Here is a 26,904-nt window from a genome sequence, read left to right as displayed (position 1 = left end):
CTTAAGTTCTGATTCGACTCATCAGTACTTAAGTTCTGATTCTGATATCAGAACTTGTTAAGTTCTGATTTTATTCATCAGTTCTTAAGTTCTGATTCTAATATCAGAACTTGTTACAGATCAGATTATTTGCAGGTTCAATATATTTAGACTACTTAGCCTATTTCAGAACCCAGCCCAATAATTCAATCACCGATAAATAAATTCGAATTAAAATAATTCTCAAATAAATAAAATCCTCGCCCAGGTCGCCTCGCGTACGCGAGACGCCGAGACATTCGCCCAAATCGCCCTTCGACCCGACCCGACCCGGTCCGGTGCGTGGCGGGGCGGGCGCGCGCGTGTGTGTGTGTGCGCGTGAAGCACACAACAACACAATGGACCATCACACACCTTAGTAGTTGTATACTACTCATGTGGGTAATACCATATAAAGCACACAACCCCCTTTATTTATTTCAATGTGGGACAAATATTCTCAAATTTTTCCAAGCTTTTCCAAGCTACTTTCAACTCTCATTTCATATGGATTTCATTAAGAAAATTCTTAAAACCATACATGAAAATTTAAGTTCAAATATCATTGAACAATTTCCAATCATTAGATTTTAGGATTATCATCAAGAACATAATTAAATTAAGCTCTAAAATCCTAATTTTCTAACAGTTTCCGAAGTTGATGCACAAATGATATTAAACAAGGATAGAAGACTATGAGGGCCAACTGAGGAAAGTATTTGTAGCCTAGTTTTGTTTGGATATACAAATTTTTTGTCTAGAATTCTTTTAGTACTTTTATTTGCTTATCAAAGAGAGCATTTTTGGAATACTTAGTTATATTTTGTATGAGACAATATTTTTAATACCTAAGTTTCATTATGTCTTCGAAAATAAAACAATACTTCTAGCAACTAAACTTTTGTAATATGAAAACTCATATAACATCATAACATTATTGTCTTAAAAAAGTTAAAAAAATCATATTAAAGGTACTCGGACCACACGTTGGAAGAACAAAAATATTATATGTTGTTGTTTATACGACACTCTTAACATAATAAATTATTGTTTGTAGACCATTTTTACAAATGATTTCTTAATTTAGCTGTTTAACTATGTTGTGTGTTAAAATATACAACAATGATTATATGTTTGGTTTTAATGTTAAACTCTAAGTTATAGTCTACATAACGATTTTCTTAGCTTGTGAGAATACTTAGTTTGTAAGAACGCTTTAGTAATGTCTTCTGCTACAATGGAAATAACCAAAATACATATTTTTTGGATGTAATATAGCGGGTTTAATACTCATTCGTTGTCTCTACAAGTTCACATAACAATATTAGCCCGTTATTTGATCCATGTATCAAACGGTACCTTAATAGTGAACGAAAAAATAGAGTATAATCGTTGTGTATTACCTGTTTTCCTTGTAGTGTGATGTAGGATTGCTTGCTGCGAGTAAAGATGCGATGGATTGAAGTAAGATGCATGATGGTATGATGAGGCTACCGAATATCTTGATCGGGCTATCGAATAGCATGATCATGTCAAAACGTAATAATGCACCATAAGTTTTTTTTAATATTTAGAGATTGTGCATGATCATTGTGCTTTATAATTAATATTTTATTTTTACTTTGAATTTGGTTTTATTTCATTTTCTTAGATAAATATCATCATTATATATTGAATTATTATTTTATTATTAATCAAAATTTAGAGAGTTTTCTCATTTTCTGGATGAATTACAGAATTATCGTTTGGGATTTGTGTTTGTTATTAATAATTAACGCTTCGTCATTAGGTGTCGTAAATACGTTCACGTCGTAAAGTCAATTCACTTCGTAATTTAGTTAAAGTTAGAGGGTAGATGTTGGGCTTGCTGAGCACGCCTTAACTCCACATTAGTATGATATTGTTCGCTTTGGGCCGAGCCCATAACCTGAAACTCTGATACCACTTGTTAGGCTTGCTGAGCAGGCCTAACTCCACATTAGTATTATATTGTCCGCTTTGGGCTGAGCCCGCACGGGTTTGTTTTTGGATCACTCCCAAAAGGCCTCATATTAATTGAAGTTATCTGGTTGCTTATATTATAGCAAACTACCCCTCCCACAAACGATGTGGGACAACTCCTAACAGGTAGATTGTATATAAACTGTTGTATCGCAGTTGATTCATTTTCGTGGAATTCCTTTACCAAGTCATTGCTTTCCCTCTCTTCACTGAGACCTCTTAGCTCTTGCACTGTGATTCAGCACGTCTTCCGTCCTTGTGTACTTGTGATTTCGTGCAACACCATTTAAAATTTTATCCTACAGTTAATTTTCTTTGATCTTTCGTTTCAGCATCATGAAGATATATATATATATATCAGTTAAGTGTCACAAACCATGCTAAATGACACTGTTTGCTCATATGCTTTATTTGGGCTAAATATATTACCGGGCTTTTGGTTCTATTTCGGCCCAATAGAGTAGCAGTCAGCACAGTTTTATCGTATATATAATGTACTATGGTTATCAATAAAATGAAATGAATGTTAAGTTTATCTCTTACTTTCTGCAATTTTCTTAATGTTCTTACTTCATTTTCTTAGTTTAATTTTAACAAAAATTTAAAAAAAAATAGTCAAGATCATGACATTAAGGTATATATGAGTACAATATTTTTGTTAATAATAGTGATAATTTTATTATAATCTATTTAATTTTGAAATTCAGAATCTCTTGCGATTTTGAAAGTTTACAAATAGCTTTTGAATATGATGATGACTTGAATATGTTGCGATACTTGGCCAAAGCCCACAAAGGATATATGTTTCTATAGCATGTGTAGTGCAACGTACAGTTCCTATTGAAAACTCCTGTGATTTCCTGCCACCAAATTGCAAGATTTTAAAGTATGTTTTCAAAGTGCCTACGCACATTCACATCTTTGCTGGCTTTCTTAAACAACTACCTGCAGCTTAAATTAGAATTTCGAGATTTGACTTTACTTACTTGTTGGGGAAAATCACCGTTTTCCATTTGCGAATTGATCAGCAATTTTGCAGCGCGATGAAGGGGCGTCGCGTCTCTCTTGTCCTATTTAGGAATACAAGATGGGAAACACATTATGACTTGTGCATTGCTCTCTGAGACCAGTTTAATATTCTTTCTGATAATTAGCAGTTTGAGTTTTTAACAATACACAGCCCAAGTGCTTAATCACTGACCTGCCCGGAAGAGATCAAACCCATCATGGCCCATGCAGTTTGTACCAAAGTTGATCGATTTCCTTCTAATTTTGTATATATCTGCTTAACACATTATTAACATGAGCCCATAATTAGTTAGTGCTAATGCATTTTGTTGGAAATTAAGGTTTCCCTCAAATTTGTTGAGGATACCTACTCAACTGAAGCTCAACTAGCAGTATAGCAACTAAACCTAGTTACTTCATAAATGGTGTAAGAAAGAAATGTTTCTAAATAGAGACTGCGCCAGACAGACAAGCAATGGTGTAAGGCAGACAGGCAGTTGATTAACTGTTTGAAATTATAATTACAAAAGAGTGGCCATGGATATACTTTAGGCAACTGCATTTACCTTTGCAGGGCAAGAAAGGTAACTTTCTCCCCAACCACCATCACTGCATTGTGATTTTAATAGAAAATCAACACCTCTTCGAATAGATGCAGAATTGTTGTATGTCTTTCCGGCAGCAGTTAGAGCTCCCAGAGCAAACCAAGTACCATAAGTAAAGCACACACCCCAGCATCCATACCTACATGTGTGTGTGTCGCGTCACCCTTCTTTTTAAAACATTTAAGCCTTTAACGTCTAATGTAATTAAGTGAAGGAATATACCATGAACCATCTGGTGTTTGTGTATTTTCAAGGTACTGTACAGCATTTTCTATAAAAACTTCAATCTCTCTCCTCCTATGCCCAGGGTATAATTTCTTAAACATCGTCAATGCCTCTATTGCAGATGAAGTGCATTCAACATACCTAGAGAAGTCCTACTTAAGTATAATTTCATGATACTTTCAATATTTGTAAAATACTGATACTCGAGAATCATACTCGTGTTCAATGACAATGCCTTCAAAGAATTCTGTAGGATTGAGCATCTGCAGGGTGCAAACAGTTTTAAAAATAAAGATGTCATCTTTTACATAATGGAGGTTACATTAAACATTGAACTTCCATATACTATAGAGGGTACAATAGACATTGAACTTCTCTACGGCAAGCCTATATCAAATCTTAGTAAAATTTTGAGCTTCTTTACCGTCAAAACATGAGTAATCAGACTGTAATATTATATGGAACTGAACTTCGATGAAAGAGGAAGAGAAGGAGGGCATAATGCGATATGAAATAATATTGATAAATATTACAGAATCTAGTGCACTTTTTTATGTTTCCAGAGAACCATACCTCCAACCATTCTGAGGACCCTGTTGGTTCCCAAGCTGGTATACCGCCATTTGTACTCTACAGTCACGTATATGAAGGTTAATTAAGTGAACTATGGGTGGGAGGGTGTGCGTGCATGCGAGCCAATATTGTAGCAGTTTATAGTGTGTGAACATAGCAAGGGTGCTGAAAACTGTACAGTAATTCCAAAGCTACATACTTCATGTTGTTTACAACATCAGATTCTCAGGGAGTCAGGGGTGCCTACTATGTTGTGTATAATTAAGATATAGTTATACAAAACAGTACTTTTAGTGTTTGTAATTAGAAATAAAAATGTAGATCATAAATTTTGATAGAAGTACTTAAAAAAACTATTATGCAAGTATCTTAGCACCATAAATTACTGTGTAAGGCGTTAAAATGACAACTCGAGTTCATCTCAAGTTACCTGTAGCGATAATAGTAAATTAACAGCATCAAAAAATTGTGCGTCATCCATTTTGTTGCCAACAAGTTCTGGGTGCATCATTGAAAAAAGAAGGCAACACTAGAAAAGAAGAAAAATAAGAGGGAGTTAGGGTTTTGAAGTATCATATTTAGTGTTTTCTGAGTATACAAAGCATGCCAAATACCTTCAAACCTTCTGCAGTACAATCAGACACTTGCCATCCATGATCTTGATCTGAAAATGTCCAGGATCCCTTAGAAATGTGACGATACATGCTCTTAAAGTTCCCGGAAGGATTATCTTTAACCTGAAAAAATTACATCTAAATCCAAAATTTTCCAGGATTTTGTAGAACCAAAAATACCCTCCAGAGAAGCAGCAGTTATTATAAACACAAGCTTTAATTCTGTAAAATTCAAACTGGAACCTGTGACTTTTTTATGAAGTCATGCCCTTTCATGAGGGTCTTATTAATTTCATTAGTAAGATCGCTAGCCAATAATGCTTGTATCGCAAAACCAGTATCCCACTCCTGACTGCCAAAACTCTGCATTTTAACATCATTTTTAGGCCAATTATTATGCTTGTATTCGATCGTGAAGTGTAAATTTCAAACTCATGTAGCACTGTGGTCATTATCTCTAGTCTAGTACAATCTTGAAATGTGTATTTGGTCGGACTGGAATCCAACCTGCATCGTCATCCCATCTTCAGCAATCCATAAATAATCTGGGATCCTAGCTAGGTGCTTCTTGAAATATTCACCATTTGGATCTTCAACCCAGCAAGCAAGCATGCACAGAACCTGCACAAAACAATTGAATTGAAATTAAAAATCTTAGTTACAGTCTTACACATACTTTCTTCATGTTGGTAATCGTATTCAACAGAATAGATCTACATGGTACAGCACATTACCTTTTCTACGCATCCAATAGTGATGTACCTACTGTTTTCATCTTCATAATGTATATGTTTCATAGTGGTTTGTAGAGCTTTTTCTCTTATTTTTTTATAGGGCCAACGATTCAACAAAGGTTCCGTAAATATATAAAGACCATCCCATATTAAATTCTGTATGAAAGGATGTGGATAGTAGACATCTTCCTGCAATGACAAGTCGGTGTCTAATTTATTTTGAATGTATGAGCGCATGTAGAACTGTAAGATAGCATGTAATGCCGATTAATTTGTTCCTGTACTAAAAAAATTACCTTGGCAACATAATGCCGTACTTTCATCCAATTAATATTCTCATACGGTTGCAGATAGAGCTCTTGTCTCAATTGCAATACGAGAGGAGTGATTGGCCCCACAAATCTCTTCCCATATAGATATGACATAGGCATGTAAACCATCCGACAATAGCACCACATTTTGGCTAAAGATTAGTAGTGATAGGGCCATGCTTTGTTAGAAATAATGATATATATGCATACTGCTATTGACTGGTACATTAGTACTAGCTAACCTGGATGCATAGGAAGAAAAGAAGGAAGGAGCCAAAACTCTGGGGGCATCGGGTTACTTCCAGACCATTCATATACACCAAGTATCTGAGGAAGTAGAAATACGAGGCAAGTTACTGTCAAGCTCCTCCATACATATCTTTAATAACTTCATTCGTCAATTTTTGTGATGATCCAAGTATCTAGATGTAGTGTGCATACATGAATCAAGATAGAAATGTTCAGTCGGGTACTAAATTAGTTGAAACACTGCAGGCTACTATGTCAAACTGTCACATTTTTGACAAAATATAAAGGCAGTTGATACATATAAAATGAATCTCTGAGAATGACAATACTAGTAGTGGGAGAGATGTTACTAGCATCAAGGGGCGGTGTTAGAGAGGGGCCCCAGATTTATAGTTTTTTTACCATTGAGATATGTATAAAATCATTGGGCTTCATACTCGTTTTAACTAAAAGTGCAGGGGTGGCCTCCCAGAAATTATTATGTGCTCCTGACAATTCCTACACACCGACCTGCTAGCATTACTTATGGTCTACTCAAGGAGGATAAAACAAATGGAAATGAGGTCAATTATGGGGGTGGAGAAGGGGATACAAGCAGACAAATTCAAGACCAGGCCAAAAACGAAGAAACTGTTGACGAAGAAGCTCAGATAATTGGGGTTCAATCTGTTTAAATGATCGAAAGTGTAGAAAGATCAAGCTTTTTATGGTCTTTTAGGGATTGTGCCCTCCATTGCATTTTTAAAATGTTGTACGAATTATATGTGATGTGTGTTTTCTGTGATAAAAAAAAAACTTTATGCAAATTATTACAGTTGAATTAGGGTCATTCCATGTGCAATCATATTGGGAATTTTCTTGGCACCTCAAACCAACAGTAAACTAAAGATGCACCCATTTGTAAAACCAACAAAATGAGTATTTAAACAAAAACTTAAGCAACGAAAAACTTTATGCACACCAGAACGTATTTTGTCTTACTGAAAGCCATGTCTTGCCCCAAGAAGGTATTGCAGTTGCACTGCCGTGATCTAGGATCCATTTTCTTGCTCTAGCACAGGCATTGTATTTACCCCCATCAGCTTCTTCTCCAAGTATGCGCATTGTAATGTAGCTTAGGACTGTACAAAACATGGTGCTGTGGCCCTCAATATGTAATCCCCATCCACCATCCTCATTCTGAAACATGATTAAGCGGCCTTAATAAATTTCGACTCATAATATTTTTCTTTAGACTATGAAAGAACAAAAAAAAAGGAAGTAGAAGATGTAGTCTCGCCTGATGACAGTAGATGTAACGTAGAATTTCTTTGCAGTGTTCTGAGGGGAATACAGTATTAAGGTGTCCCGTAATATAGACACTCATGACCTGCACAAAGAGTAGTGACAATAGATAAATGTCAATTTCCATGGATAGCAGAAGGTGTACATAGCAGCAGAGAATATAAGAAAACTGACCAAAGGTGGAAGAAAAAACAATGGTCCAGCAATTTCAGCAGGCCAATGACCGTCATCAGCCTGCAAGGCTGAAAAAAAGTGAACAGCCCTTCTCAATGTACTTGTCACTGCTTCGTACCTGATCTCTTCTCCTTCTTTCACCGTTACTTGGGGTATTGTTTGCTTGAAATTCTTCTCTCGTAAAAACTGGATTCATCAAACATGTATCTACAACATTTAGTGCACTCATATTCTTCAAAAATCAAAACTTCTCATTTTATTCACAAACCATTTTGACATACATAATCTAAAACCTTTCGAATGCACCCCATGAATTTATATAGTGCATCATATAGTCCTACTATCTAAAACAAAAAACTACAGTTTATGATTCACTAAATATGAATAATCACAATATTACGTTTAGCTTCTACTAACAGCAATTCTTTTTTGTTTATCGTCAGTAGCTTGCTTATACCATAGTGCATGTAATATAAACTGACACATGACTTTTAAAGCAAAAGAATAACAAGTACAGTACAGACCTGCAAACGCCAGATGAGATCACCATTAGGTTTGATCCTGTGACGATTATTCCAAAAATGGATTCGAGCCTGCTCAACCTCAGCTATCTCTTCTGGAGTTCCATAGTCAGCATCAAACTCCCATGTTTGCCGGCCTACAAAATTATTTGTGCTGTACAAATAGGGATTACTTGCTCCCTCACCGATTTTGAGCCTCCACATCTTCAGTTTACTTAAAGTAATTTAATGTTTGAAACTAGTCTTTGTCTAATATTTTCTGTGTGGACTCAAAAGAGTTTGTAGTTTCTGAATGATGAAGATGGTTCTTATGTTTAAGCATATTGATAGAATACATTGGGCTTGTGTTCAACTACAAAATAGTTAATTTTGTAGTTGTTTGCATTAGTAGTGAATTATATTTCAGGTTTTAAGGTATCATGCTTTTGTGGATTGTAAGCTATATTTTATGCTCGGATTGTGAACAGATTTATATTTGTTTCTTGCTTATTAAAAAATATTGTTTTATTGCTTGATAATATTTTCATTCGAATCAAGATGAAGAATTTCCTTGGGAAGCTAGAAGACTATTTCAGATTTTGCTGTAACCTTTGAATCTATGAAAACCGGTTCTACCACACTTTGTGCATGACCTAATATAGAGACACACACAACTTTCATGACCAGGTTTTAGGAACGATTTACATGGAAAAAAAATAATAAATCAAGATTTATGATTACTGAATAAATATTCATCAGGTTTAAATCCTGCATTTCATTACCTACTACTTCGAATTTGAGACTTATTATTAATGTTAAAGCAACACAATAGGTTTCATTTAATTGTAAGGGTTAGAATACTTAGAATACATGTTTAGAAGATTATATGTGGACGGGAAGGATGCAAAACAGAAGAGAATAAAACATAAGGAATGCAACCATGTGCAAAGTGTGGAATTATTAAGTACAATAGGGGAGAACTAGGTGGATGGTTTGATTTCTTTGGCTTCAGGCCTAGATTAGGCTTGAGATTTAAGCGGCCCAAAACTATTCATGTCAGATAACTTAGCAGTACGCAAACAGAGAGTAATAACCTAGCAGTTCGCAAACAGAGAGAGTGTCTTGAAGTTTAACAAAAATCGTAGTTCAATGTTCTCTTTTCCACTTGGTCACACGTTTTCATGATATAAGTACATACCTTCAGATGCTGAAAAATAGCAAGTAACATATGTTTCACTACTATGACTGAACTAGATAAACAAAATATACCAAGCTAGCATCAACAAATGCAGATAAGAAAATCAATATTCAGCAATTCGGACTCTTTTTGCTCCCCTGCTGTTTTGTTCAACCCTACGCTTCTCACTGCTGCTATCACCCATCACTCCTCCACACTGCAACAGTGAGAAAAAAAGATATGTTATTGCTGTCTAATGGCTCATAAAAGCATTAAACTGGAAAGACGACAAATGAAAAAAGATATCTCTTTGCATTACTTATTACAATAAGTTTTATAATTCAACTAGGCAGATGCCACTGTCAGAGTTTCCAGAAAGGTAATCGCAAGAAATACATATATTTTTATGTTGTTAAGAGCTCAATTTTTTCTTCAAAAGATAATCCGAAACAAGCTCCCATGAAGTTACCGCTATTTGGTTGTTGGAATAATCTTAAATTTAGTTATTAATTATTTGTTTATTTAATTATTAGATATTTAGCAATGATTAATTATTAGAGAAAAATATTATTTTAGAATTGTTTAGTAGTGGGGTAGTGGAGTTATGGAGTAAATTATGGACATGTAATTTACCCATTAATTAGTAGTGGTTAGTTTTAGTAATAGTTAGTTTTAATATGTTTGTAAAGCCTATATAATGGCTAGTTTACCTTGAGTTTTAGGAGAGGAAAAGAAAACAAGAAATATAGCAGTACATGTAGGTGTCTTTTTTCTCTAAGTTTTTCAACATTGGTATCTACTGCGACATTGTGCTAGTAAAAGTCCAATGCTAAATTTAGGTATTTTCATTGAAAAGAACCAACAGGAAGGTTGTCTTGAGGTTATGTTAACTATTAGAAAGATAAATATTTTACCTGAGTAGTAGTGGTATGTTCTGAAGAATTTTCTGGATGAATATATGGAAATAAATAAGATCAGTTCAGCACAATAAATCAATCTGATATATCATTGCCAAGTAATACAAGTGTGCTGATTTACCTGCTTTTACAGCAGTGGAAGAAATGCCCTGTGCCGGATTAGGTTTTGTCTTGGACTTGATTATTTGGGAAAGAACGTTACTGGAATCAAAAACTTCAACAAATATTCTTCATGTCAGTAAAAACTCATCTTGTAAGTACAAACTTCAACAAACTTAATGATCTATTATTAGTTATTACCAAGAAGTGATTTTATGGCTTTGCGTGCTGCATACTGTTCCGCCATTTTCTTGCTTCCAGCTATCTCACTGGTGTAACTTTTTCCTTTGAATGTACAAGTAGTGACGAAAACTGGTTCTGCCTCTTCTGCACAGGTAGTTTTATACGTAGGAATTTCAACTTTGCTCTTGATTGCAAATTCATAAAGAATTGACTTTGAAATTTTTGGCTCCTGAAAAAATTTACACGAGGAGTCATAGACATATGATCGAAGATTACAATCTTCATATTGATTAATGTATGAACACAAAATATAAGTGGTACAACAAACCTGCATGTGAAAACTTGAAGGTCCTGCAATTTTCATATTTTTCTTTATACACTCAAGTGCAATTTTTGCTACATCATTCTCAGCAGATAATATACGTGAGAACCCTTGTTCCGACCTATATTCTATTCCATCCACTAACACAGTGGATTGAAACTTGGGCTTATGAACAAAACCTCTGTTATCAGTTGTGTAAACAGGAAGCGGCAAGCCACACTTTTGTGCATACTCTTGCAATTTATTTTTATGCATTGCATTATCTGGGGAAGGTACATGAAAAGAGGGGCAGTGGAAAATGTTAGTGTTGGGATTAAAATTATTAACACCTAGATAATAAATCCCCGACTATTTAACAACTACAAGTTTCAAGTTTCCTCCTAAAAACAGAAATAAGTTTAGAAGGTTGGGTGAAAACAATGAAATTCGCAAGTAATAAGGAGTAAAATGCAACTAAATGTAAGTGTTAGGTCGAAGAAGATCGAGTACTTCATATATCATACAAATCTCTCGAGGGGGAGACCTAATCGTTGAAGTCTAAATTCTACTTCATATATCTCCCTTGTAAGGGATCAAGAAACATATCAACATAACCCCCAAGCTCAATTCCATGTGGAGTACTTACCAGAATTGAAGAATGTCATTGGAGCCATACATACATATAATAAATGTATATTATTATCACCTGCTCAACAAGCATGAAGGAGCCCAACTTGTGTCAAGGGCTGAGGAACAAGATTGGTTTATACTATCTGCTAATACTCCTACTTATTTCCTCTCTGTCCTTTCATTTTTATTCTCATGCTATATGCATGCAAGAATATGCTTTTACCATACATTCACTATTCATGTGTTTCCCTACGTCAAAATTTAAAAACTTTAAGAATGGCAAATATAAAATTAATACCAACACGCAATTTGATCTGCTCAGTTGATTTTTGCTCCTAAATATTTCAAGTAGAAGAGATCAAACACAATTGGTTGATGCTAATATCTTTTCCCAAATGTAGACAAGACAAGCTAGAGTTGCAACTTACAAGCCAATTGATTGCCTGCATTACACGTTTGATCAATTAAAAAAAATTGAAATATTACACTTTACTAATATGATGAAAATCTCATTATATTTAATATATTACAATAAAAATGGGTTTACAATGCATTTAATTTACTTTCTGGCCCTGACAAAAAAAGAAAAAAAAAATTACTTTTTGAAAACCTGATGTTTACCGCTCTGCTGTTATTTTAGGAGGAATTGACATGATTTATAATGCTTCACAATGTATATATTCAAACGTTTTTTGTGTGTTAGCCAAGTCCAAATATGACTAGAGAGACATCATACATCTATTTTTAACCGATATATTCAACCTATGATACAAATTCATCAAAATGGAAATTATTCAATCTTTTAGCTTCTCTAATACAAAACTATGGTGAGCCTTCATGGTCCTACGGTATTAGTTCGTAAAAGAAGCGTCTTGGGTCCATTGAATCAAAGGATCAGCTCGTAAATAAACTTCCAAGGCCACTGATTGTTGTAGTTCGCTCAGACAATAACGGCTGCCATCGTTTTAGTCAACCCATCAACCTCCTCCAGTTTCTCGGCTAGCGGTTCTTCCTGTAATATGTAGCATAAAATTATTAACGCTTAAGCGGATGGCAGATAATCTTCATTAATTAAGTCTACATGTGGGCTTCCAAGGATTTTGGGTCAAAAGACTCTCATCAATTTTACTTGGTTTCCAATACTTTTAGCACACAAAAATATACCAGTTAAAACTTAATAGGTCAGAGTCGATCACATACCACAACTTCTCCACATTCTTATATGATATTTCTAATGTGGAAAAGATTCACATTGCCATAGTCGACAATAAACCCGCAGGTTAGAGACAGATGCAAACAATTTTAGCAATCTCACTAATCTAAGAAGTACGGATTCTGGTGTGTGTGTGAGGAGACCCCTCAACCATAGGAGTTCTAATACTGGCATCTGTTGTGTGACACGGGGAAGAGCTACTTCATAATCGAGAAAGGACAAAGCAGTCATCCTAGAAAATTACTCAGACCACATGCAAAAAGAAACTGTAAACCTACTTCAGCATCTTTTCTTGGTTGCACTCCGATACACTTGGAAGCACTTATACTAGCACTCTTTAACAAGCTATGTGCATTGTAGTTTGGCTTATTTGTTCCATCGTTTGCATTTGCATTATCTGTTCCATCAGACTGTCCAGGAGGACTATGAAGCGTTGAAGCAACAGAATCTGCACTACGCTTCTCAGAATCATTACTTTCTTGGATATTAGCTTCATCCTTGGGTGCCGGAACCCGTTCTCTGAAAAAAAACAGCATTGATGCAACAAAAGAAAGCTTTGGAAATAGTAGTACAACTGAATGTAGCATTAGTACTTGAGCTGTATAAAACAGCTTTTTTCTCATATACAACATTTTCATATGGAAGACAATAAAGGTACTTCGTAGTTTTTCTATTTGTGCATTGCTTAAGTTGGAGATGTTAGACATACTACATATCATTCAAATGGAGTTTGCAGAGATTGATTGATATATGCGGGTCAACAATGGCACATTTAATATATCATTGACAGAAATTTTGATCTAAAGACTTACCTAGGCAATGACGCATGCTGCCTTTGCAGTGGAGTATTTTTTCCACCTTTACCAGGATGCTCCTCAAGATGCGCAAATTGTCGCTTAAACCGATCAACGCCACTAATCAACACACAAATAGAATATAATGAGCTTTCCGCTACATGTCTTATATGATAAGTTAATAACCTTAAATGACTAGAAATTAGAAGCAACCTTAATGTAATACCATGAACTTTTTTTAAATGAAGTATTAAAATAAGCAGAGCTTGGTTAAGCATACACATCTAATATTTTCCACTTTAATTTCTAAAGAGGGGTAAGAACTAATTGTTGTGAAGGATACGGTCCTGAAAAACTATAAACAAACATCCATAACAGAAAATCAAGAATCATAAGAATAAAGAATGCTAATTATTGTCAGCTGCATGTACTACACTAAAATTGGTACGAAAATAGATGAACATAATAGTATAACTTTAATACCCACTTTTTTTCACTCGGTCATAATGAACTGCTATCATTATAAGAAAGTTTCAATAATAATTTCAAAAACCTTGGTGTGGTCAAAGGATTATTAAATTATGTTTGTTATATATAATATGCAGACTACCCAGAAACTTTTCTATTTGTCGAGTCCTGCCAAGAGCTAATTGTCAACTGCAATTTTAATAGAATACAAAAACGCCTATTTATCCAATACCAAGCAAGTACATTCAATTATTGACAAGTTCATAGCCCATGATAATTACCATTACACGGTATACCCCTAATGTAGCCTACTTGTATCTTTAGTTTCCTCTACGTACCATCCCAGTGAGAAAGAATATCTATCCTAGTCATATCTTCTATTCATCCACCTTTGATCCCAGTACAAAGCAACAAGCAGAACAAGGTAAGAGAAATAAAGTAGGACCTTTGGATAGAGAAAACAATCATATAAGATTCTGTCATTGCTCTTTATTCAACCAAAAAATAAACATTCGTAAACCATGGATGTCATGAAAGACATCTACGACAGACATCTGTAGGCAATTGTGTACTGCACTAATAAAATAGTGCACCGATGGATTCAACATACTATAAGATCAACCGAAAACATTTAAGAAAGTGTAAAGATGGGTAAAATTTCAATTCTACTTAAAAGTTAAAACTATCAATTCAATATATCTGTTGAAAGATATCTCTTTCATAATAGCCCCTGAGATTTAAGTAGGAGGACCCTTTAATCACATACTTGGATGAGCATGAAAGTAGTACAATGAAGATCTGATAAAAGTTAAAACTGATAATAAACTTCAATACTAATCACATACTTGGATGAGCATGAAAGTAGTACAATGAAGATCTGATAAAAGTTAAAACTGATAATAAACTTCAATATAAATTATCATCAAATACCAGGTACTGTTTACAACTAACCATTCATATTGCAAGGGAAAAAAAATGAACTTGGACCAAGATCTGAGACAAGGTTCTGACCTTGGGTACATAAAGCTAGTCTGTTCTCCACCACGAAGATACTCCTGAAGCATTTGTGGGTGATACTCCAAAATCTATTTATTTTGAAAAAGAAGTTGGTAATAATAAGTAGAGGTGATGAGTAATGTTAAGACGATAATTTTCCAAAAGCATAAAGACCAAACCTCTCTATAAATCAGCTCCCTAACATCATCTTTTGCTAATTTTCTCCGGTCAAATTCAAACTCAAGTTTTGAAATAGGTTGAGTAGATGGTTCATGTTCCTCATTTGCCAAACCTTGAAAGTAAGGATCAGCTAGTGCCTGCAAACCCAAGAACCATGATGAAAGTGGTCCCTACTCTTTAGGTAAATCACGCTAGCCCTTCACCTAAAACAATTTACTTATAAAAACTGAATTAAAACATAAACATTACTACCTCTGCAGCAGATGGCCGGTCTTTAGGATCAAAAGACAGCAAGCGCTCCAACAGCCGAAGAGCCAGAGGATCAGCTTTAGGGAATTTCTGTGAAAATGGCACTGGCTGTTTCTTACGCATACTATTTAAATATCTTCTTGCCTTATCATTCCGAATCTACCAACAAACCAATTATTGGGTTAATATAACAATCAGGAAACAGAACGTAAGAAGCCACAGAAATCACATCTATGGCATATAACAGAATGTGTGTAGATGACTTTGGAGAAAGCATTAGCTCAAACCTTATGATAAAGGTATAATTATAAAGAGAGTAAATCTGAAATTGAGAGAACCAACCCTTGCAATTGTTTCAGGGGGAGAAGTACCAAGCAAATCAGTCATGAGATCCAATTGGTGTACAACGTTTTTTCCAGGAAATAAAGGTTTTCCCGTAAGCAACTCAGCAAAAATGCATCCAATGCTCCAAATATCAATTGCAGGAGTATACTGCAAAAAAAAAGTAACATTTTGTTAACTGCGCATAAATTGTTTGTGTTGGAGAAATAGATTATGACAATTACGCATTTTGCATATGCATGCAGCATATAACATCCTAAATTAAACAAAGAGCAGCTTGATAGAACAGAACTGATGCTACTTTCTGGACAAAGCAACAAATCTTCACAGACTCCGTAAAATAGCTGGATTCTAAATGTATCTGAATATAATCGCTACCAAATATTTTATACACATGCAAGTATATTGCTGTAGATTGCATTTAATGGAGTGAGTTTCTCATTAGGTTTTGATTCTTTTCAACTCATGTGATAAATTAACCTCTTCATGTAAAATGGAAAACTGTATATAATCAATATTAGTAATTATACCAGTGCACTAAACTTTTCACATGTAAACCCGCCACACACACACAACACATAAAGCACCAAAAGCCAACTAGCATAAGGATAAATAAAAGAAGTCCCCCTAGCTATTTTTTTTAAAGAACAGATGCCTGCTTAAGTCCTATATCTATATCTGACAAGATAGAAGAACAGTCAGCAATACATTACCCGAGAAGAACAAACTGAAGTCCCTAAAATACCAAATACTAGACACGTTACGTTCTCGAATATAAGTTTACTATTTCCGCTTGTATTAAAGAAACTGAGGCTTCAAAGGAAAACACCATAGTCAGGTATCTGCCAAGCAGGGCCATTGATCAAGGGGTGCAAGAAGCCCTCTCCCAGTGGACCTCCAAATATTAGGAAATTTAAGGGGCTTGTTTTTTTAAGTTTATCAAATTAAAAAAAAAAATGATATTCAAAAAATGATTTTGCTTATTTTTCAACTTTAAAATTGAAAGAAAAGAGATAAAAGAAATACCGCAATATCAACAGACAATATCGTTATTGTTATGTTTTATTTTTATTAAGTGTGCAATATTGTTCAAGTAACTGATTATAATGTGAGACTGTTTTTGTTTAGATAAATTAATTACTACAAAAGTTAACAAGAATCCTCAACCAACTCCAAAAAGAAAAGGACAGCCATATTAAGCCAAAGTATTTAACCTTTATATTTATTATTTAGTTTAAAGAACAAGAATGAAAGAGGAAATTAAAAGCGAGCATCCTTGCTAATATCTTACTTTAGAGAAGAAGGAACCACAGAGTTCTGGAGCACGATACCATCTTGTTGCAACATAGTCCTTCAATAGTGGAAATAAATATTTTAATAAAATTTTAACAATTATTTAAAATTATACTATATGGCAAAAGTAAGAAGGTATAAAAACAGAAATGGATGCAAACTTACAGTCCAAAATATAGCAGATGGAGCATCGTTGAATGATACACGAGCAAGCCCAAAATCACAAATCTTTAATTTACAGTCAGAATTGGCAAGGATATTTTTTGGCTTTAAATCACGATGAAATACATTAGCTGTGAAAAAATTAGAATACAAGATAAAAATGAATCAAAAAAACTGGCATGACAGAGCAGAAGTAGTAATGAAATGTTCGTGCAAGCAAGGAACCTGAGTGCATATACTTTAGGCTACGAAGGAGCTGGTACAAGAAAAACTGATGATGTTCACGAGTAAGATCATCATTAGCCCTAATTACTTGGTGAAGGTCAGATTCCATTAATTCAAAAACAACATATATATCTCTGAACTCTCTCCGAGAGGGTGGAAGCATAATATGCTTTATTTCGACGATATTAGGATGCTTTAGCAGCCTGAGGAGCTTGATTTCTCTTAGTATTCTGGTTGCATCAGAGACATGATCAAATACATCATTAATTTTCTTAATTGCAACTTTTTCGCCGGTGTTGGTATCTACTGCAGAACCTACAACACCATAACTACCTTTCCCAACAACTTCTTGAATTTGGTATCTGTTTGCCTCCCCATACTCTGTAAAGAACTCTTTATCCAACGAATTCTGAGGAATAAATATTGAGACAAGTAGAAATTAGATTCCGTTAATTATTTTTTTAAATGACTGACACGACAGATACATGTGATGTGAGCATAATAACAAAGGGAATATACACACACATTATTGCTCTTCATGCAAACTCTTTTTAATCTCTTTTAGACCTTGTGTTAATGAAAACAGCAGAGGGTAATCTACATAGTCTTGCATGTTTATAGATCCACACTGCCCACAAACTAAATTACAGTTATCAAACTAATACATATCTTGCATACATATCATCTGCCAGAATTTCTTCATGCATTCTCTTTTGACAGGTCTGATTTACTACACAAACCATTCCTGAATGCATTACTTGCAAGACCAAAAATAACTTGGTCAGGCATATTTGCTTGTTAAAAGATAACATGATCAACATATACAATTAGAATATATTCATAGTCCAACAAGAAAAACCATATAGATTCCAATCTAAGCACTTTAATTCTATTTTTCATCCAACTTCCAACAGGTCAAATTTTTCTAAAATGTATACACCATTGTTAAACACATAAAGGCAAGACTATAAGCCATTTGAATCAGATGAGACAGATCACCAACAAGTACTCCTAAATGCTTACATTAACATTCCTAAATGCTTACATTAACATTCAAAAAGGTAAGCTTTAATAACCATAGCACATCATTTATTAGCATCAGAATGAACACACCGCACAAAATCCCCACAAAGATTAATTTACATATCGACAGGAACATCCATAACTATCATTAAAAAAACTAAAATTTCCAACTTTGCTAAAACCATTAGACCAATTAAATAACTACCAATATCCCCAGGAACAATCCAATCAGGTAGTAGTATCAACTAAAACATCATTAACTGACATTTAAAAGACTCAAGCTTGCAACTTCACTCACCCCATTTGACCAAGAAGCACCATCACTAGATAACCAAAAATCCCCACCATTTAAGTCTTTCCAAAGAAAACCATACCTATAGATACCAAATTACGAATATCCCCACTAAAGATCGAATCATCAACCAAAATATCACAAAAAAATTAAAGCTTGCAACTTTGTTCAAACCCTTTGACAAAAACCCAACCAACCAAACCATCAAAAACCCACATAAAAAAAGGCTAAAGTTTGCAACTTTAATCAACGCATTGGACCAAAACCCAAATCAATGAAACAGATCTAAACCAAATAACAAGAAAACAAACCTTTTTGTGAGAATCCATAACAAGAGTAACACGTTTAGGAACTTTGATAACAGAAAGGCCAGAAAAGTCAAAATCTGCAAGCCCTTGTTCTTCTTCTTTGGCAATCAAATCGGGTCCAAGATTTTTAACAGTCAAATGGGTATTTTTATGATCATTATTATTGGTATTATTATCATTCACTGATGAAGAAGATGAAGATGTAGCGCGACGTTGAAACAATCTACGAACACCATCCACGAATGTTTTGTTGCTCCCCATATATATATATATATATATATATTTATATTTACTATATTAGCCAATCAAATTGAGCATTTCCCGCTCTTTCTCTATATATAAATACGTGTGTGTTGTGGTGGATTTAGTGTGGTGTGTGTTAATGGGGTTTTTTCTTTCTTACCAATTTATTTAGGTGGGAGAGTAGATACAGAGAGAGAACGAGAGAGAGAGAGAGAGATGGTAATAATTAGAGTATATAGCGGCGTCACTGTAGAGAAAATGGGAGCAAAGTGTAGTTTTAACGAGATTTTGTAGGGCGTATTTTTGTATTTAGTCTGGGTTTCTTCCAAAAATATCATATTTTTTTACCGATTAGGGATTAATCAGCAAATCAGAAATTAATCAAAAAAATGGATATATTTAAATATTTTAATAATATTTACTATATTTATCTTATTTATTATGAAATCTATAACTCAAAAATAATTTTTAAATGTTAATCGGATTTCAAAAAATTAATCATCCAAATATTTTTTAAAAATTAATTGGGAATTTTTAGAACACTGATTTTACGTCACATTTAGCGTTTTTAAAAGAAAATTGCCAAAAATATCACCCAGTTACCTATTTTAAAATCTAGGTATCAATAATACTCCTTTTGAAATTGGTATCACGGTTTAATTTGTTTTTTATTCTTTAAAACATAAATACCCATACATATGCGCTCTTACATCTGTGAAATGATCTTGTTCCTATCAAGTTTCAAAATGCTGTATTATTTAGGTATTTTTTTCCAAAAATTTAAAAAATAGTATTTTGTCACAAAGTCTAAAAATAGTGATATTTTTATCATTTTTTCGTACAAAGTTATTTTTTGAAAAAATATCATGACACTATGAACGGATAATTTCGATCAGTTTGGAGAACTTTTTTCAACTAACAATATCATTATTATAAAAACAATTATAAAATCTTAAAGCACATATATAAATAATAATATTATTGAAACTGAGAATTTATTTTAGAGTTAAATGAAAATATATTTAAGATAATTTTGAGACACACAAAAATGTATTTCAAAAATATAATTATGTATATTTATGTTAATACACGCGGAAAATTTCATTGATACATGCTAAAAGTAAGCCCTAAGAAATAATTAACTAGTCCAAAAACCTGGTCCATGAAAATGAGGTTCATGATCCAAAACGCACCTATATCAAGGATCTTAATGTAGGTCGAATCTGGCAACCAACAAACACAACCACGATTTGAGATATCTTGTTCAACGTGGAAAATGGATCCTACAAGAAAGGATGAATTATTTTTTCAGTTCTCGACCTAAATGACATAAAAAAAAAGAAGAGGATTGTTCAAATTCTACTAAGTCTAACGCACAAAATTCTACTAATTATAACTCACATTGATTATTTGTCAAAGAATGACTTTTGATGAAGAAATGGGGGCAATTTATTTATGATACTTAGTTGACATTCATAAAAATTATTTATGAATTATGAGTTTAATAAATCATGTTTAGCAGAAAGACCGGATATTACTTCCTCATTATCATTATCAGGAAATCACTTATTCACAAACCTCGTGTCGCGTCAATAGTTTTCATTTTCAATCTCATGCAAAATCATTTTCGCTCCACTTAGCCTTATCGCAGTGTAGGGTATTTTAGTGATAGGTTTTATAGGAACTGAACTCAAGGATTTCGAGATATAAAACGCAATGGAAACTGTAATTAAAAACGTGAAAAACTAGAATTTTCGAAACTCATCGCATGACCCATGCGAAAAGTAGATATTTAATTTGTTAATCAAATTTTTTACCTTAAGAAACTTCACAAATTGGTAGACTAATAGAGATCTAAAACTTGTTCAGTCACCACGCATCCCGCTCTTGCGATCTACACTCTATCGGTATCTATACGAATGCGTGAACGTAAGGATCAGATGTGTATTAGCATAAAATCGTCTCTTCTTACTCTCTCTCTATCTTCTCTCTTGGTGGCTCTGATTTTTAGCAAAAGTCTTTTATTAAAATTCAACCACAAGAGATATTATATATAGAGTAGAAAAACGAATTATAACTCTTAACTAATTAGGAGTTATTATTAATTCGAAATTTCTATTTGTATAATAATTAAGTTTAACAACTGAATTTCATAATTTAGTAAATTCGAATATCATTTTTTATCTAATGAATTAAATCATACTTAATTCATATTATAAATAATTCAAATTACTTTAATTTAATTTAAATTAAATTTAAATTAAATAATCTTTCAAGCATTCTTTGTGTGTGACCATATAGATTATTATTACGTTGGCAACAAATTTTAAATCTAATTTAAAATCGTAAACAATGAGCGTCATTTAGTAATACATCATTGCTACTCAATTAATAATAATTGTATCGGTGATCGATTAAACCTTTCGTGAATAATGTACAATATAATATAATCCCTTTAACTTCATATTGTACAATAAACTAAAGGCATGTAATGTGTTATACTCATCATAGTTTAATCTACGTTTTCTTGATCAATAAGTGGACTATCATATCAAATCAACATTTGAGTGCGGCCCCGCATTTCATAGTCTAACTCACACAAGAGGCCAATAATATCACTCCTAAAATTAGGAGAGTTAAATTCTTTCTAGAGAATTCACATATCTCATACAATTCATAATATACCTGAAATACACTTTTATCATTACCCGGTCAAAGGTAACTTTTAATATAATCAAAGTACATTAATTCTCGTATAAAAAATATAATAATATTAAGTCTAAGTTTCATTACATCATTATTACACTGAGAATTACTTATGACACAACATACATGTAGAATCTCACACTGGGTCTGTCCAGCACCATGTACATTTACATTTGCCTGCGTTTTTTACTTTATTATCACTATACTTATGATCAATGAGATGTGATCATCAGTCAACAAATACACCAGTCTTAATGCATTATTATTGTCCCTTAATAATAATACTCGATTAGGGAACTTTAGGAATATTGATATTATTCTCATAATCTTATTTCTAAGTCGCATACTTAGAGATATAAAATTCATATCATATTTAAAGAACATTTATTAATCTAACATTTATATTGCAGAAAATTAAGACATAATAAATTATAAAGGGAATAATCGATAAAACATAAATATTAATAATCCAAATATTTTAAACTAAAATATTATAGTGTTGTTTCTAGGGCACGAAAATTAACAATGTCCCACTTGCACCAGAGACAATCACCCATGTATCTAATACTCATGGAACTAGTATGACCATCATTCTTCTGTTGCGACAAAGCCTTGGTCAGTGGGTCTGCAACATTATCATTACTATGCACTTTACATATATATCTCATTGATCATTAATCTCAATAATAAAGTGATATCGCTTAAGTACACACCCAAACATTCTCTTTGGCTATTTCGAAAGCATCAATATATTCGGCTTCCATTATAGAATCATCAATGATGATGCTGTAAACTATTCCGGCTAACATCACTTATATTTAGACAAAATACAAACCAAACATAGACACATAATCATCCTTGTCTTTTCAAAAATTAGTTTCAGAAACTAGCATCAGTGTAACCATTTACAACCAGTTCCCTATCTTCTTCATACATCAAAAATAGATCTTTAGTCCTCTTTAAGTACTTAAGAATATTTTTGACAACCATTCAGTGACCCTCACCTTAATTAGACTGGTATCTGCTCGTCATGCTCAAAGCATACGAAACATCAGTATGAGTACATATCATTGTATACATTATAGATCCAATTATCGAAACATATGGAACTTTGCTCATATGACCCTTATCATCTAATGATTTAGGGAAATTATCCTTTTGAGATCATTATCCCGTGAGACATCAAAATGTATCTTTTCTTTGTCTTATGCATCCAAAAATGATGCAATACTTTGTTAATGTATGTATTCTGATTAGGTCGATTAATCTCCTCAATATATCTCTATAGATCTTGATCCCTAATATATAGGTAGCATCGCCTAAGTCTTTCATCGAGAAACTATTTCTCAACAAAGTCTTAACAGTCTGTAAAGAAGGTATGTTATTTCTTATTTGTTATATGTGATCTATATATAATACTAGAAATGTCACATGGCTCCCACTAACCTTTTTGTAAATACATGGTTCATCTTCGTTTTGAATAAAGCCAAACTATTTGACCATTTCATCAAAACAAATATTCCATCTCCTTGAGGCTTGCTTCAATCCATAAATAGATAGAAGTAGCTTATGAACCATCTTAGAAAATTTTGGATCAAAAAAACTCTCAGGTTATATCATATATACATCCTCTTCAAGACTCCCATATAAGAAAGCGGTTTTGACATCCATTTTCCAAATCTCATAGTCAAAGTAAGCAGTTATTGCTAGCAAAATCCTGATGGACTTGACCATAGCAACTGGTGAAAAAGTCTCATCATAGTCTATATCATGAATTTGTTTAAAATATTTTTCCACTAGTCGCACCTTATAGGTATGTACTTTATCATCCATGTCAGTTTTCTTTTTGAAAAGTCAATTTCACCCTATAAGTTTTACTTCTTCGAGTGGATCAACTAAAGTCAATACTTTATTTTGATACATGAATTCCATCTCGGATTTCATGGCCTCTAGCCATCTCTCGAAGTTTGGATTGTTCATAGCATCTTGGTAGGTGAGAGACTCATCGTTATTTATAAGCATCACATTACCATCTTGAGACAAGAGAAATTCATAATTTTTCTCGGGCTCATGGTGAATCCTACTTGATCTACGAATAACATGTGTTTCCTGAACAAGATTACTTTCAACATTTTCATGTACATCATGATCTTGTTCCGACTCTAGTTCAATATCTAATTTTGGTCCAAATTTGTCAGAGGCTAAACGTTTCACAAACGCTTCACGTCCCCACATTTTCATAAATGACATGCTATGACGTTTATCAGTCTATATCTCATATGGAGTCTTTTGAACCACTTTTGTCAGAACTCGGTTAAGTGTATATGAATCCATTTCTAGAGCATAACCCCAGAAACTGATTGGAAGATCCACTTGACTCATCATCGATCACACCATGTCCAACAAGATATGATTTCTCCTCTCAGAATCTCTATTACATTGAGATGTTCCAGAAGGAGTAAGTTGTGATACAATATCACGCTACTTCAAGAAACTCTTAAATTTGAGGCTTAAGTATTCTCCTCCAAGATCTGATCGTAGAAATTTTATACTTTTCTATGTTTGCTTTTCTACTTTAGCCTTACAATCTTTGAATATTTCAAAAGAATCGGATTTGTTCTTCATAAGATATACATATCCATATCTACTGAAGTCATCAGTAAATATTATGAAGTAGTAAAAGCCACCCCTTGCCATCGTCCATATTAGACCGCATACATCACTATGTATAAGTCCTAATCTTTCGGTGGCCCTTTCACCTAATCAGGTAAAAGAAGCTTTAATCATTTTGCCAATGAGATAAAGTTCGCATCTTTTGTATGATCAAAATCAAACTTATCCAAGTACCCATCTGTATGTAACTCAGAAATGTGTTTCTCATTAATTGGCTTAAACAACAATGCTAGGGGTAATGTTTGATTTGAGTCATCTTAGAACATATAAATTGTTAACTAAGTGTACAACGTTACAAGTCTTATCATTGAAATAGAATAAACAATTGTTGTTTATTTATTTAAAATAAAGTACCTTTTTGTCCTAACAATAAATTAATATATGCATCCGCTAAAAGAAGGCACGTAATAACAATTTACCAAGTTCTCAACTTCACCTTATGGGAGAAACTAGGTACCGAGTTCCTCCAACTAGAGAAATAACTTTTGCTCAAATTCTAACCCGAAACCTGAAGCTTGACCATTACTGGTCTTCTTCTTTAGATCTTCCAAATAAACTCGACAGTTTAACATCCAATCATCCGGTTATTATCATAAAAGTGACAATTGTCTTTTTTAGCAACACAACGAATAAGCTTCAAAAGCCCCATTAGGATTGGACTCTGGTTTTGCACTGAATAAAATCAAATCTTAACCTTGCCTGCCCACTTACCTTTCCCACTTGCATTTCATGTGTACAACATCAATATGAACGAAGTTCATGCCTTTACCGTGTTGTTTTCACCAATTTTAAACATGCCTCACAACTGGATGGGTGTTTTATCTATCTGACTCATTTTGTTCATAACAAACTGAGAATAGAAGTTGTTCAAATATTTCTTGATCAAATCAAGCTAATTCTTTAGACCAATCTTGAAACCCAAAATATCAAGGTACGTATACCTATCATCTTTAGAACATTTGGTCCAACTGGAACTCATTCTCTCATTCATGCAAATTTATAGTACCTTATTATTGTCAAATCTTTGTTGACGAGCCTATCCTTCAAACATCCTTTGAAGGTGCTCAATCACATCATAAGCATCAATATGCTCGTGTTGCTTCTAAAGTTCAGCACTCATAATTGCAAGCATGAGACATTAAACATCAGTTGCATAATCAATTTGCTTCTGGTAAGCATTTTGTTCAGCACATGTTTCATTCTCAGCTAGAAGAAATAAGGGAGGGGTTTGAGTGACATCCTTGAACCTGAGGACAATCCTCAAGTTCCCATGTCAGTCGAGAAAATTATTTCGTGTCAGCTTATCCTTTTTAAGGACTATTACATGGTGAAGTTATTTGTGTTATTTGTCATTTGATATCTACAATATGTAAGTGCATAAAATGAATTAGTCTACAGATGATCATTAAATTATGTTCAAGTGATTATTCATATATATTCACAATATATATCTCCCACTATTTTTATCAAATTAGTAGCCCTAACTATTAATTCGGAAAGAATATCTTATATATCCTTTCTAGTAACCCAAGATCCATATTTCTTCATGCGTTAGGTCATCTTTGGCTTTTCTCCTAAAATATGATTATTTACGTAGATAATATTTGTCAATTATATCAAGTATATAACTCTTGGATAGCTTGATGGAACAATATTTGTTCATATTTATCTAATCAATCTTGCCAATCTCTATGCCTCTAAGCTCACAATCCTATTGTAGTAACTTAGTTAAGTCAAACCCAATAGTAAAAAAGTATTAATATACTTAACGCATTTCCCACTATAGATGGGAGTACTTCGCTTTGGCGAACCCACTCCTTATCGATCTAGGGGTTAACGCATTGGACTCATTAGAAGGAATTTGATCAACTTAATATTAACTTTAGGATTTTGTTAATTTTAAAACGATCATGATCCCATCATAAAGAGATTCCCAATTTTTCCTTGAATAAAATATTTTAAATTAATATTCGTCAATGGTTTTATTTCTAGGTAGTGAGGTAGTAACAACGGTCTCGCTTAAAACTCACAACCTTACAAGTTCAATGAACCCGCTTTTGACAAAATTCCGTATGTCAAAAATAAAGGAAAAATGTATTTTATTCTGTGTTTCATAAACACGATAATCTCCTAA

General features: G+C 33.5%; 3 protein-coding genes across 3 annotated transcripts; all 3 read right to left on the bottom strand.

Annotated features, from left to right (window-relative positions):
- Positions 1–1,976: 1,976 nt before the first annotated feature.
- On the bottom strand, positions 1,977–8,837 carry LOC141713204 (beta-amyrin synthase 2-like). Its single transcript, XM_074516510.1, has 18 exons — positions 8,321–8,837; positions 7,797–7,982; positions 7,618–7,707; positions 7,320–7,517; positions 6,332–6,416; positions 6,075–6,241; positions 5,779–5,967; positions 5,552–5,665; positions 5,288–5,407; positions 5,045–5,167; positions 4,861–4,959; positions 4,431–4,487; positions 4,074–4,120; positions 3,855–3,998; positions 3,594–3,771; positions 3,221–3,301; positions 3,006–3,089; positions 1,977–2,879 (listed from the first exon to the last, which is right to left on the bottom strand). Exons 1-18 carry the CDS (start codon positions 8,519–8,521, stop codon positions 2,706–2,708), a joined length of 2,337 nt encoding a protein of 778 aa, XP_074372611.1. The 5' UTR covers positions 8,522–8,837; the 3' UTR covers positions 1,977–2,705.
- Positions 8,838–9,381: 544 nt separating this feature from the next.
- Positions 9,382–11,807, bottom strand: LOC141711008 (double-stranded RNA-binding protein 4-like). The gene is made up of 6 exons (XM_074513471.1): positions 11,620–11,807; positions 11,001–11,257; positions 10,691–10,901; positions 10,512–10,604; positions 10,388–10,419; positions 9,382–9,690 (listed from the first exon to the last, which is right to left on the bottom strand). The coding sequence occupies exons 1-6, from the start codon at positions 11,645–11,647 to the stop codon at positions 9,598–9,600; spliced, it is 714 nt and encodes a 237-aa protein (XP_074369572.1). The 5' UTR covers positions 11,648–11,807; the 3' UTR covers positions 9,382–9,597.
- A 448-nt stretch (positions 11,808–12,255) lies between these two features.
- On the bottom strand, positions 12,256–19,636 carry LOC141713203 (mitogen-activated protein kinase 9-like). Its single transcript, XM_074516509.1, has 11 exons — positions 19,152–19,636; positions 17,526–17,934; positions 17,304–17,431; positions 17,137–17,196; positions 15,846–15,995; positions 15,507–15,662; positions 15,254–15,391; positions 15,090–15,163; positions 13,629–13,730; positions 13,095–13,335; positions 12,256–12,615 (listed from the first exon to the last, which is right to left on the bottom strand). The coding sequence occupies exons 1-11, from the start codon at positions 19,407–19,409 to the stop codon at positions 12,544–12,546; spliced, it is 1,788 nt and encodes a 595-aa protein (XP_074372610.1). The 5' UTR covers positions 19,410–19,636; the 3' UTR covers positions 12,256–12,543.
- Between the last annotated feature and the right edge of the window lie 7,268 nt (positions 19,637–26,904).

This window comes from Apium graveolens, chromosome 3 (genome assembly GCF_009905375.1).
Source record: "Apium graveolens cultivar Ventura chromosome 3, ASM990537v1, whole genome shotgun sequence".
NCBI classification, from domain to species: domain Eukaryota; kingdom Viridiplantae; phylum Streptophyta; class Magnoliopsida; order Apiales; family Apiaceae; genus Apium; species Apium graveolens.
Note: the sequence above shows the minus strand (reverse complement) of the source record. Positions and strands in the feature narration are given on the sequence as shown.